Source organism: Priapulus caudatus, unplaced genomic scaffold, assembly GCF_000485595.1.
Source record: "Priapulus caudatus unplaced genomic scaffold, Priapulus_caudatus-5.0.1 Scaffold547, whole genome shotgun sequence".
NCBI lineage: Eukaryota > Metazoa > Priapulida > Priapulimorpha > Priapulimorphida > Priapulidae > Priapulus > Priapulus caudatus.
Window position 1 is genome coordinate 15,904 of NW_014577608.1, and position 14,461 is coordinate 30,364.

Here is a 14,461-nt window from a genome sequence, read left to right on the forward strand (position 1 = left end):
ACAGGGTGTATAGTTGTTTTGTACTTGGGCGATACCAGGGGCTGATACTTGGTGTACGAATACGTTGTGTTGCTAAGATCTGCCGATATTTACCGCTGATACATTGGGTATATCTTGGTGTACGATGGCGTATGGCTCGATATGTCGGAGGTATAGCAGGGGGTATACTTGTTGTAGCTTGGGTGACTAGGGCGTAATACTTGGTGTAGCGATACTTGTGTTAAATGCTGAGACGATATTTCCCGCTGACTACATTGGGTATACTTGGTGTACATGGCGTATGCTCGATATGTAGGAGGTATATCAGGGTGTATAGCTTGTTGTAAGCTTGGTGCACAGGGCGTATACTGGTGTACGATACTTGGTGTCTAAATCTGACGATATTTTCACCGCTGATACATTGGTAAATACTTGGTGTACATGGCGGTATGCTCGATATGTATGGAGGGTATTACAGGGTGTATACTTGTTGTAGCTTGGTGCACAGGGCGGTAGTACGTTGGTGTAGCGAGTGATCTGTTTGTTTAACATCGGAGATAGGTATGTCACCGCTGATACCCTTGGGTATGAGCGTTCTAGGTGATATGCACTTAATGGCGTATATGAATTACGTACTCATGTAATGGATTGTATTATCCAGGATTAGTTTTTGATTGATTGCTAGAATGTTCAAGGGTAGCTTGCGTAGCGGCCTGAAGGTCTCTAGTGCGCGTGATAAACTTTGAGATTCACGATCTTGAGATGTCCCTATTTGTGAGATCGCTATCATATACCTAGAGTGGGTGATTTACGTGTACTTATTTTCTTGTTTTGCGTGTGTCGGGTATTTGTGGCGAAATATGTTGTCGTATGTTGAGTATGATTGCATAGGATATATATACTGAGTTGAGCTCGATACTTGTTGTAACTTGGTGGCACAGGGCGCTCATCGTGACATCTGGATGGTGGAGCGGAGGGATTTAATTGCTTAGGTGCGTAAAGTGCTGTAACCAGTATATAATATAGTCACGGGTAGCCTATGAGGATATCGCTTGTTGGAGTGAATCACTTGTGGTGCGTATCATGGGCGTTAAGTACATTGCATGCGTATTGATATGGGGGTTGTTATACATTAGAGACGCAGGGGTGTTATCTCTGCTTCTTGCGACTTTGGTGGGTCCAGCAGGAGCGTATACTTGTGATACGATAACTTGGCTGATCTAAATCTCAGACGGAACTAGCTCTGTTACCGGCTGAAATAACATTGGATATACTTAGGTGTACTATGGCGTATGCTCTGATATGTAGGAGGTTCCAGGGTGTATACTTGTGTCCTTGGTGGCAGCAGGCGTATACTTGGTGTACGATAGCTTGGACTGTCTAACATACTGGACGAGATGTGCAAACTCACAGTCACAGGACTGCATACGACTCTCCGGGTCATCACTGTAGCTACCATAGGCGTATGCCTCGCCGATATGTAGGCGTATCAGGACAGCTCTATACACTCTGCTTTTACACTCTGGATGCAAGCGCGAGTATACTTGGTGTACGATACTCATGGTGATCTAATCTGACGATATTCTACGACTCTGATACATCTAGAGTATACACTTGGTGTACATGGCGACTCACTCAGGCACGCAGCGCGGCGGCTCGCTCGCGCTGCGGCACGCACGAGTGTGTGGTGTGCACGCACGCACGCACGCCTAATACACACACACATACACAACAAAACACGCGACGGCGTGTATCGCCTATGAACAACGACGTACTGCTTATCACACATCGTGCGTGCGTGAGTGAGTGGGTGAGTGCGTCTGTGCGTGTGTGAGTGAGTACGTGCGTGCTTCTGTACGTGCGTCATGCGAGTGGCGTGCGTGCGTCTGTGTGGTGCGTCCAGTGAGTGTGTGCGTGCATCTCTGTGCGTGAGTGAGTACGTGCGTGCCTCTGTGGCGTGCGTTAGTGCGTGGGCGTGGTGAGTGGCTTGCAGTGTGTACGCAAGTGCGTAAGTGTGTGGCGTGGGTGAGTGCGTGGCATGAAATGTATCGCGTGGCGCGTGAGTAAGTGCGTGCGCTCGTGCGCTCGTGGCGTGCGTGAGTGATTGTGTGTGTGTGTGTGTGTGAGAGAGTGCGTGCGCGCGCGCGAGTGAGTGCGTGAGTGAGTGAGTGATGAGTGGAGTGAGTGAGTGAGTGAGTGAGTGACGTGAGTGAGTGAGTGAGTGAGTGAGTGAGTGAGTGAGTGAGTGAGTGAGTGACTTAGTGAGTGATTTTGTGCTTGGGTGTGAGAGTGCGTGCGTGCATCAGTGACGTGCGTGAGTGGGCGTGCGCTGCGTGGAGTGAGTGAGTGCGTGCCTGCGTGCAGTGAGTGAGTGAGTGAGTGCGTGCGTGCCGTGAGTGAATGCGTGCATGAGTGAGTGGGCGTGCGTGCGTGAGTGCGTGGCGTGCGTGCGTGAGTGAGTGAGCTAAAATTGCCTCCTGAGTGTCGTGTCGTGTGTGTGTGTGTGTGTGTGTGTGTGTGTGTGTGTGTGTGTGTGTGTGTGTGTGTGTGTGTGTGTGTGTGTGTGTATGTGTGTGTGTGCGCGCGCGCGCGTATGGGGGGGGGGGGGCTGTGTGTCTGTATGTTTGCACGCGTGTGTGTGTATGTTTGCACGCGTGCGTGTGTATGTATGCACGCGTGCGTGTGTGATGTGGTCGACAAGTCATGAGGACACGCGCCTATGTATAATCTAATAATCTATGAGTATGTATCGGGTCTTACAATCACGTACCTCATGTATAGGCCCTACTGGTACTGCATCGATTCGAGTGGTCATATAAATTATGAATAACTACTATTGCACAGTTTGCACAACCATGAACAAGAAAAAGAGCCATCTTAGATGATGGTCAAGGTTTCTATAGAGTTACTGTATGAAACCTTGTATGATTGATAATGAAATATTGACATCAAATCGATCTGACTATTATCGTAATGCATTTGGACCAGGGCGCGCAGTGGAAGCGGTGTCGCATAAAACCTTGAATACTTACACGTCGTTCAAAAATCTTTATATTAAAATAAATACTAAGACAGCTTTATTAAAATATACGCATAAAAGTTGATAGCGTTATGTTTTAAAGCTTTGAATAAAAGCTAATGAAAACTGTATTAGTAGAAAACAGCCGTTTAGTGGTAGAAACGCATGCGCAATGTAAAATGTTCGGTAATGTTTATTTTCTATGACATTGATTCGTTAAGCGAAAGGTGTATGTATTGTATTTTGGTTGAGGAAGTAGTTTTCTACCGATGTACGTGTTTTTAACAGTCTACACGCAGTGACAGTTAGTTTAGTTAGATGGTCAGTATATAATTAGCAATATCAGGAGACAATTTTAGCAGCTGAGAGGTAGGCATTTCAGAGTGACGTACGTGCTACTACTACTGTTCATAGGGTCTATGTCTCCCAGGGTACTGCCGGAACGTACCCTGGTCACTATTTCATTTGATATGGTTAGGAGTAGGCGTAGGCGACTCCCTAGACTCGTTAGTGGAGTAGGCGAGGTACGGTCCGGCATATTAATTATTATTATTATTAGATAGTACCAGGATGAGGATACGTTCCGGCAGTACCCTGGGGGACATAGACTCTCTCAGCAGTACTAGTAGCGACACTGTGACTGTGCTGACCGCCGCCTCGTCTTTTTTTGATAATCTGACGCTATTCTTATTTCTAGGGCCCGACAACCTCACATAGATAAATGTGACGAACTTTTAAACGACAACTTTGTCTCTGTTTTTGACCATTTATCATAGAAAATATACACAGATAAAGTTTTTAGCATCTTGCCTAGACATTTAGTCAATATGATTAGGCCTACATCATAAAATACCTGCCATGCATTCTCAGTTTCTGAAATACATTTTATTACCTTTTATTTTGTAAAAAATTTCATGACACCAAATGCTGGTGTAGCACCTTTGCTCCGTGTCACACTAATCTGGGGTGCTAAACTAGGCTTGTGTTACCTTTTATTGTGTTGTTGGGGGCACTATGCTGTCATAGTGTTGCTTTGGGAAGGAATATAGTGCCCTCGCTACCGCTCGGGCACTATACCTTCCCTCAGCAACACTATGAGAGCATAGTGCCCCCAACAACAGGCATTAATATATAAATAGCTTACCTTAGCGCTAATGCGGCCAAATTGTAACATTCAACCAAAGTATGGGTGTAGGTGCAGCTAATTTATTATCAACACACATGATGGCTTATTAGAGGTGAATTAACTCGGTGCTAGTAATACTGGTAGCTGCACAGAGGAGAGTGTTGATGTTGTTATTTTGCATTATGGTAAGTTAGGTGCCAATAAATTCCTCCTGATATAATAGTGCAATTAAATAGTAGGCTCATTATTGAAAATTTCCAATAGTTGATGAATAACGTTTTCTATTCTATTTCAGATCCAGATGATTATGGCAAGTGTGTTCGCAGAGATAGCAGAGAGCACGCAGATGGCACGGGAGTATGCGTTGCTAGGCAACTATGACACTGCTGCCATATATTACCAGAGTGTTGTCACGCAGATCCAGAAATTGCTAACAACAATTCGAGATTCTGTTAGAAAGCAAGAGTGGACTGAGGTAAATGATGATACTATTACTATAGCCACCTCAATTCAGATGGCTAGCCATTAGATATACTGATAGTGATAGTTAGTTAACTTATTTTGGACTAGCGCTTATTTAGCCGGGATAGCAGGTACACTTTGCAACACTTTAGTCCGGCCTGGCGTGGATTAGTTTGATGTAGGATCACACAGGGTACGGGTAACGGGGGTATTAATACTAATGTGTGCAGTCATGGCATATATTTATTCACGCACTGCTGATCCTCTACACTGCGTTGGCACAGTTGAATCCAGCATTATATATATCTATTATTCCTGTTTCCCACTGCATTTGTTGAGGTTTGTATACTGATTTTGCCACACCCACTATAAAAAGTGCCTTACATGGTTTTTGCCGTGGCATAACCAATTGGACATAAGTTCAAGATTGTCACCAACAGTCATACCTATAGTTCTTGTATCTTTGTTCAAGCGTGATCGTGTACGAGTGTTTCGTTTCCTTAATGTTATACGACCCCATTTTTTGTCTTTCCAGATCCAGAACAAGGTTATTATCGAGCTGCAGTATGTCAAGGACATCCAGACGACCTTGCAGAGTTTCTTCCGCAGCGACGATCCGATCAACTACGACGCCCGCTCGGCCATGGCCGGAATGTCGTCGGCCGTCTGCGGGGACCAGAAGGCATTTGAGGTGCCAACCAGGGACCCTGACGTTTGGCCACCACCCACACCAGCTGAGCATAGGTAGGGTCCGTTGTCGTACTATGAAAGGTATCACAATCTGACAATAGAAAGCTGTACGATGTTTTCCGATACATAGTGGTGCCGATCGAACAGTGCCACCTGGTGGCATACAACAATACCCCCTGTCCGTTGAAGTGATGTGTCAAGCATGTCATGCGTAGGGCATACAACAACACCTCCTGGCCGTTAAACAGATATGTCAAGCATGTTGTTTGTGATTCAATTTCAGTTGCGTGCAGTACTTATGGTATACATCACCATACAAGTTTTAAACTCCACTAGGCGAGCCGTCAACGGTGGTCTCCGCACGATTTATCACGATCAATCACGATCACGATAATCACGATTTATCACGATTTATCACGATAAATCACGATCACGATTTATCACGATTTATCATGATAAATCACGATCACGATAATCATGATTTATCACGATTTATCACGATAAATCACGATCACGTCTGCTGTCAATTTCAGGCCAACGCCCGCGGTGAGGTCGCGACCTCCGGCTAGGAAGCCCGACACGTCGTCGTCGAGGAGCAAGCCGGCGCGATCGCGTGACGAGAAGGGCAAGAAGGACGCGCCCTCCTCGAAGGGACCTCGCTTCTCGAGGGAGAAGGCTCCGGCGAAGAAGGTGACTGCCGTCGATCTAACATCCGGGGAAACGATGAGCACCCGGAAGAGTTTCGTCGAGTTTGTCATCGATATTGTTTGCCGACGTTAAAACAAATTAAATTTCACCCACGAGTGTAACATAGGATGTCGGTCGGCCATGTCTGTATTAGACTCGTTGTGAACCACTCACGGTTGTAGGATTGTGCTGGCGGTGAAATGGTAAACTGATAGCACTCATGATGACAGATGGAAAGAATACCTAAAGATTTATATCGGAATAAGCATTCATCGTGTGTTTTAAGCATTATATCGGAAACATTAGCACATGCTAAACTTGCACTATAGCTGTGCTTCTGTGCAATTTTCAGAAGAGCGATAAACAGGAGAAGGACATTAAAGAGGAAGATAAGAAGGGAGGAGAAGTGGATGAGGAGGAGAAACGTTTTGACGGGTCTGCTTATGAAAAGGATCTTGTCGAAAGTTTAGAGAGAGACATTCTGCAAAAGAACCCCAATGTGCACTGGTAAGCTCGCTGCAAAAGATAGCCAAGGTACTGGTGAATAAAGAATGGCTAAACTGGATTTTGAATAAATCGTTAACCTAGAATCACAATTTGTGGTCAGAATTGGGTTTGAATTGTATGGACAATTTACAGTGTTTCTAAGTATGGATCAAAGAAACGGTCACCCATCGTGTGTATTGAAGTTAGTTTCGTAGCATCTACCTTTGGTGGGAATACTACTCGGCTAAATTCCATGCAGTCTGTGTTCAAGCACTACATCAGGGTTAGAAATTAGGGGAAGCAAGAAGCATTTTTGCAGCCTACAAGGGTCAGTTAGCTGTTTGCTTACTTGCTGCAAAAGAAATTTTTAATAAACTATAAAAGCACCAAACATTCTGCCTGGGTGAGTAAGTGTGCTGCCGGCCTCTTGCTATGGAAGCAAGTTCTTCTGCCTGGCAAAAAGGTGAATTTCGAACCCTGTACATACTTCTGTATTCAGATAAAAATTGCCGATACTATTCTATAGGCTTCCCGCTCCCACCAGCAATCGTGACATGGGTTGGAATGTTGAATTTCCCTGCAGGTCCGACATTGCTGATCTCACAGAAGCCAAGAAGTTGTTGGAAGAAGCTGTCGTGCTTCCTCTCTGGATGCCAGAGTTCTTCAAAGGAATCAGACGACCTTGGAAGGTGGGTAGTTACATCCGTACAGTCACAGCTACACCCCCCCCCCACCCATTGTTGTACCAACTTTTCAAGGCAAAATATGGGGTGCGACTTATACACGAGGAAACACGTATTTCATTTTGAGGCATTGACCAAATAGTTTATATGTCGGTGGGCAGTTGTAGGTCTGTTCTTGGGAGATGTGTGGCCGTCTGGTGTGCAGGCTAGAGATTGTGTATAGAATAGTGCAGCATGTCGCACAGTCGCAGTAAAGCAATATTGGTTGACGACAGACCCCAAGCTGTTGTAATTCTTCATTCATCAATCAGCAACTTGTTTATGTGAATAATTGTCCCGTGACTCTTTATTTCGTGTGGGAAATGATTTTTGTGACGTTTTCTCTTAATTTTTGTTATCGCCATCAATAAAAGCCAAAATTGTTTTCATCAAATTTGATCCTGTTCTGCCACCAGGGTGTGCTGATGGTTGGACCACCTGGGACAGGTAAGACACTGTTGGCAAAGGCTGTTGCGACGGAGTGTGGAACGACATTTTTCAATGTGTCCTCTTCTACCTTGACCTCCAAGTACCGTGGAGATTCGGAAAAGCTTGTGCGTCTGCTGTTTGAGATGGTGCGTACTCGCGTCCGGGTAACGGTATACCGCCAACTCTTCACAGTGCCATCTGTAGCATTCTTTTGTACCAAAGTTCACTAGCTGTATTTAAAAAAAATATTTATCTGCTATAATTGAATGTTTCCTGTTTATTAACCTGTAAATGCACTCGTGATATCTGTAATTTTTTGCAGGCAAAAGTAGCAGTTTGCAAAAATCCAAATCAGATGTACTTCTAGCAAGTTTAAAGTAATGTCCTCTGATTACATTTCATGTTTTATATACGTTTTGTTGTGATGTCACTGTATCTTCAGTAATTAATGCCAATCCTTGTTAGTGTCAATGATGTCATTGTGATGTAATTACCAGGGTTCTCTGTGATGTCACAGTGACATCATCATTCAGTGGGTAATATAGATTTTGTGTGTTTGCAGGCGAGGTTTTATGCTCCCAGCACCATCTTCATTGATGAGATAGACTCGATATGTTCCAAGCGGGGGAGTGATCATGAACATGAAGCAAGTAGACGAGTCAAGTCTGAGCTGCTTGTTCAGATGGACGGTATGTAACCACATATAGCACCTTTACAACAGAGAAATAGAAACGCAGGGTGCTACCAGCACCTCACTCATTTGACTAAAAATGAAATTATTTGGGTTCGTGTGGTGATAATCAGATCTATATTTTTATCTATTTAGAGATGGGTATTAGCCTTGGGTTTAGCCACTGACCAACAGAAACTGTAGTAATAGTCCTGAATCGGGTGTTCTGAATCAAATCAAATATTATTTCCCAATGACATCTGCTAACATCACCGATCAAGCCAGGTTTGATGATCAGATTGTCTAGGTATGACTGATAACCAAGCGAACCAAAATTAATATGGCTAGTCGGCATAGATTTGATTGATGAGCCTTATTTATTATATTAGGCCATTGGGCTGTCTATAGTTATAGTTATAGTTATAGTTATCGGGCTGTCTATAGTTATCGTACATTTAAGATGGAAAATTAAACAAAAGCGACATTGCACCTTTCATCATCTATCAGATTTTTCCTCCATGAAAAAGACTGTCTTCATGCAGTATATGTATTTGTATTTGAATTACATACAATAAAGATTTAATAATAATAATAATGTTGCAGGTGTGGATGGCACTACGGGACAAGAGGACTCTAGCCTAGTGATGGTGCTAGCAGCTACCAACTTCCCTTGGGACTTGGACGAAGCGTTGAGACGTCGTCTGGAGAAGAGAATCTACATTGCGCTTCCTGGAAGTAAGTGGGTGATGACGACGCCACGCATCTACTGTGTATCATGAGTTATTGTGATTACTTATGTTTATTGCTATTTACTGAAAAATGGCAACACCAAGCGTCTGTGCGTTAAGAGTGGTTATGATTCCCTGCATCTATTGATATTTATGGGAAAATGGCAACAACTAGCATTTGTGCATCAAGAGTGATTGTGATTCCCTGCATCTATTGATATATTTATGGGAAAACGGCAACAACTATAGCATTTGTGCATCAAGAGTGATTGTGATTCCCTGTATCTATTGATATATTTATGGGAAAACGGCAACAACTATAGCATTTGTGCATCAAGAGTGATTGTGATTCCCTGCATCTATTGATATATTTATGGGAAAACGGCAACAACTAGCATTTGTGTGGACGTATCAAGAGTGATTGTGATTCCTTGTGTTTACTAATATTTACTAAAAATAGATACTATAGTAGGTGGGATACCAAACTAATAGCACCCTTTTGCCACTGTGCCAAAGATGTTTCTCTAACTTTACCAGTGAAAAGCCCATAGAGAGCACTTTGTAGTTATGCCAGCATAGTTAATTATAACTGGTATTGCATCTGCACATGGTGTCATATAGTCTTGACTCATTCTCCCAGTTCACAAACCTGATTATCGATCCTAAACAAATGCAATACGCTATAAATAAAAAATGAATGTTGCCCTCATAAAAGGGGGCTTATGTCGGGTTTCCGAGCCGACTCGACTGGAAGCAACTGGCTGCAATTCACTGCGACTGCAGTGCTTAGGCCGGTCGACTGCGACGCGACTGCCTGGGACTGGCCGCCACTAGTTGCTCGGAATAGAACAGTGCATGGGCAACTGGACGCAACTAGTCGCTGCCGATCGCCTCCAGTTGCTCGAAATCCAGTTGCTTCCAGTTGAAGCCCGACAAGCCCGGGCCCCCTTAAGGGACAACACACAGATGGAGGTGTTATGTGCTGTACTTAAATTTTTGCTACTGCTGTTGTGGTTAGTTGTTGCACATGATGTCAATAGAAGATGAGTGCTAATCTCTGAACTGTTGCTTGGCAGAGGAAGGCAGAGAGCAACTGCTGAACATTAACCTGCGGGAAGTGAAGATGTGTGCTGATGTAGAGCTCCCAATCATCGCTGATAAGCTGGAGGGCTACTCTGGTGCCGATATCACCAACGTTTGCAGGTGCTGCCACCTATAGCGACACAAAATATAACCTTTACGTTTTCAGTGAAAAAAGCTGACAGTCGCTGTTATAGTGGAAATGTTAGCAGACATTATAGTTATGTAAATGGCGTGCATATGCATACCTGCAAGAACTAAGCACAATCTCTATAACAATAATATATACATACGTAATACTCCCTGATTAGTGTATAATCTTTCTAGGAAATATCGTATGATGTTTAATGTGAAAAGGGTAATTGTTTCACGTTGCTCCCACTCAGCGTCGTTATCGTTGTCTTGCAGGGATGCATCCATGATGGCCATGAGACGGCGCATCCAGGGCCTCACCCCCGAGGAGATACGAAATCTGGACAAGAACGACCTTGAGATGCCGACAACGATGGCCGACTTTAAACTGGCATTAACAAAGGTCTCCAAGTCGGTATCAAAGGACGACCTTGAGAAACACGAAAAGTGGATGAAGGAGTTTGGGGCATCTTGAGTCAGGTGTACTTGCAATGATTCCTTCAATGGTGCGTGATGAGTCTAGGGCAACTATACAACGGTAGTCAGAGTGGTGACAGTGGATTGTCCTGACATCCGGTTAGTGAAATTTAGGTGCATTTTGGTAATTTACTGTCTTTTAGGTAATAGTTGCAACTAAATATAAATTGATATTTATTGATGGACTGTCATTAGTTATATCAGTAAGTACTCACCTCACTGAGCAAGTAATAATGAGGCCAGAAGGTTGTCACTGTATCTATTTAACACTGTTTCCCTGCACTAGGTATCAAACGAGTGAGAAGTAACACACCGTACTTCCTGGTGTAATAACTAGGAATATTTATAATGTATTATGACACCGGTCTCTATGCACTTCATCTCATTGTATTTTTGTAACTGCATTAATTTATTTCTAATGCAAGGGACGAAGAATGAGTTGAACTCGAATTGTGGCGACTGTATCCTGTGCAGGCATAACTCATGCATACATGGCATGTCCTAGTAAACATTCACAGCACACACGCCCACATGTATGTACATGTCTTGATGAAGTCAGCAGTGAATAAAAACACATTTGTTTTTATTCACTCCTGATTAAATGAACCCTGCTCAAAATAAGTTAGCTTACCTGCCATACTTGTGGTCAGAGCTTGATTCGGTGACAACCTGTGCTTATATATGTGTTATTATACAGGTACGCAATAAGTACCCATGTTGTTATGTTATGCAGTCCTAAAAATGTTTATCAAATGTATGAAAATGAGAATAGTTTGCTATATTCATGTTTATTCATTAGATCACACGAATTTATCCTTCTGTACTATATAACTTAAGGTAAATCTTCTTAAAACTACTCCCGTACTAGAACCCCCTAGTTTGTATGCCCTGCTCTGTAGGCTCGACTTAAAACAACTATAGCTTAAACTTCCAGTTATAAACAGCAATAACTGCCACCAAGGTATCTGTGTAAATCGTCTGCAACCTGCAGCCTGTCAGAGCTTTTGTCTAGTTTTTTATATATGGAAAACTTCATATAAAGTTTAATATCAGTCATGTGAATAAAGTGACATGGTTAAAGCATCGAGACTACAAGGAGAGCCTGTGTATCCAATTCTCGAATATGTAAAATGAAACGAGTAATCTATTTGTTACTCATGGTACACATCTGCATTCCTAGACACAAACACTAAACAGCAGATTTTATTACAAACGTACCTTAAACAGTAGCTTTATTTACACATTGTACATTTTTATATAAATTTGATTGTGATATTACTGAATCATTAATTTCATTGATTTCCATACTTTGTAAATTAAAACATACATTATTAAGAACAGTGATGCTGACGTATACTAAACAGCATGCAAACATAACATAATCTGATGCATTCAGAAGAATCACCGTTCTTTATTCAAAAAGAATGCAGTAGCAATAAACAATAACAATATCTAGTTATCCTAGGTTAACCAGTGTCATTCATAACAATCAGACTAGTTTCCAGTATAACCAGGTTGCACGTGAAAACAGATCTTGCTCATAGACCCTGTCACAAGCTCTGTCCTCTTCACAGCTAAAGCTTCAGGTGTGGAATAGTAAATACAGTTACAAGTGAATAAGGACTCGTGAGCAATATGTGCAGATGCAAGAAAATTCACGTGCATTTACACACACATTGTCATTTCAATGTGAATACGTGCTGAAACGACAGCACGGAATGTGCCCTAACAATGAATTCTACAATTTCCTTGCACGTACCGGCCCAAGTTTGCTTTCTTAGTGAAGAATAGTCACGTTTCCTCAATTAGAAAAGTGATCACGCGATATTGCTCGCTCCATCCAACCAGACCAATTTCCTAGGTAAAAGTATCTGCTCGTATTCAATATCCCCATCTGTGTTCATATCAAATTCAATTCAACCGTAGAAAAATATAGAAATCCTCGTCACGAACGCCACAATGTCAGGGATGAATCTCTCCATATCTAGTTATTATCAAAGGAAGGCAAGCGGATAGTAACAACAAGTAACAGAGGAAACAGTTCACTGGTCTACATTGCTGGGCACCTCGATTTAGTTCGTACACGTGTAAGAGCTGGGTGGATTCACGACTACATCTTATCGCTTACATAGAAGTGATTAAAGTAAGTAATGTGTAAACAGTAGTACACGACATAACGAGTAAACGACTTGGAACCTGCACAAGCTGAAGCTATGTAACTTATGCATACACGTATTCACATGATTTTTACGTGCAAGTTAATTAAGAATCGGTGCTGATCACATGTCGACCGACTTACGCTTTACAGACGTGTGGGAAGGCAATTCAGTGTAAGGCATAAGCAACAGATACATGCCCTGTGCCATTCGGTGGGGGTCAAACACAAAGGTCGTGCAGGTTCAACGTCAAGGTTTCGCGTTCATGGTATTATTGCCCAATATACAGAACGAGATGAACATTAAGCTCCTTGATAGCACTAATATTATTACGGTTACATTCGAGTTTTCAATTGAGAGATTAAATATATAGAATTTACAGGCGCGCCTGCGTAGATATTCATTCACTAGCGCGCACTTGCACGCGGATCCGCGTGGCTATGACATGCAGCTTTATTATAGTAACCACTATTAGATTACGCTTGATATTGTTTGGATGACACAAATAGCAATCCTACATATCCGTTTGCAACGTCCGAATTTTCATTTGCGATGCCTATGATCGGAACCTACAGGATGACATTTGTGGGGAATGTGCTTCGAGGAGAGGTAGAACAGGGTGAGATAAATATAACACTGCAGCTGGACTCCATAACGTCACCCCAGGGGGCGCTACACGATAATGCTTCTGCGACATGTCGGAGATAATTAAGGAGCGCACGCGCGCGTGCACGCACACAGACGCACACGCACGCACGCACGCACCCACGCACACACACACACACACACACCTGCTGATTGAATCTTGCTGACATTTACTGCATCATATACCTTGTAGCTATGTTGTAAGAATGGAGACAGCACTGATGAAGGTAGCTATTTCAGTTCATTCTGATACGGAACGACAGATGATATGACCGAAATATTCGCCACAATAGGGCATGCAGTGACACTGGAATTGTGAGAAACAACCATAGAAATATAGAGAGACACATAGAGTCTAACTAGTATATTATTTCTATGGAAACAACCAAAGGGGAACAATCGCTAATTGACGTGTTGTGTTGTGGAGTACGATTTTGCGCCGCAGTGTAATGTAGTGCTTATATAATGTATCGCCCCACATGTTTGTTCAGCTCAGCAATATTCTATGGAATGAACCCATCAAGCTTAACACAGTGGACATAGGTGGCAGAAAAAAATGACACTAGCAAGCCCAGTCTTTTTATACTGCCCACATTGGCGCTGCTCAGGGGTGCTACCGGAGGGTGGGGGCGTTGAGCGCGTTTTTTGGGGGAGCGGATGGGCATCAATAGTCTTTCTCGCAGGGAAAAAATCAGTAACTAGTCGGGGAACGATTTTTGAAGAAATTTAGCAGTCACTCTGCAGTGTAGTAGTGCTGAGCTCTAATCGCAATAACTCTCGAAAACAATCGGCAGGAGGAAGGAATGATTGATCTGTAGAGAGAAACGTGCATGCGTGCGTGCGCACGTACATACATACACGTCTTGTGTGTGTGTGTGTGTGTGTGTGTGTGTGTGTGTGCGTGCGTGCGTGCGTGCGTGCGTGCGTGCGCACGTACATACATACACGTCTTGTGTGTGTGTGTGTGTGTGTG

The 14,461-nt window shown here is 43.2% G+C and overlaps 1 protein-coding gene across 5 annotated transcripts; it reads left to right on the plus strand.

The window, feature by feature from the left end:
- The first annotated feature begins 3,200 nt into the window (after nt 1-3,200).
- LOC106811513 (katanin p60 ATPase-containing subunit A1-like) lies at nt 3,201-11,771 on the plus strand. Of its 5 annotated transcripts, none has more exons than XM_014815168.1 (11): nt 3,201-3,225; nt 4,420-4,599; nt 5,122-5,330; nt 5,810-5,966; nt 6,316-6,470; nt 7,033-7,138; nt 7,588-7,746; nt 8,163-8,289; nt 8,874-9,005; nt 10,075-10,201; nt 10,487-11,771. In XM_014815168.1, the coding sequence occupies exons 2-11, from the start codon at nt 4,426-4,428 to the stop codon at nt 10,683-10,685; spliced, it is 1,545 nt and encodes a 514-aa protein (XP_014670654.1). In that variant the 5' UTR covers nt 3,201-3,225; nt 4,420-4,425; the 3' UTR covers nt 10,686-11,771. The 5 variants fall into 5 exon arrangements, with proteins under 5 accessions (XP_014670654.1, XP_014670655.1, XP_014670653.1 ...); XM_014815169.1 differs by lacking the exon at nt 3,201-3,225 and adding an exon at nt 3,231-3,269; XM_014815167.1 differs by lacking the exon at nt 3,201-3,225 and adding an exon at nt 3,242-3,386.
- Nucleotides 11,772-14,461: the final 2,690 nt, after the last annotated feature.

Coding starts and splice junctions, on each gene's coding strand:
- LOC106811513 (XM_014815164.1), top strand. Junction 7,139..7,587: donor GAATCAGACGACCTTGGAAG/GTGGGTAGTTAC, acceptor TTCTGCCACCAG/GGTGTGCTGATGGTTGGACC. Junction 9,006..10,074: donor CTACATTGCGCTTCCTGGAA/GTAAGTGGGTGA, acceptor GTTGCTTGGCAG/AGGAAGGCAGAGAGCAACTG.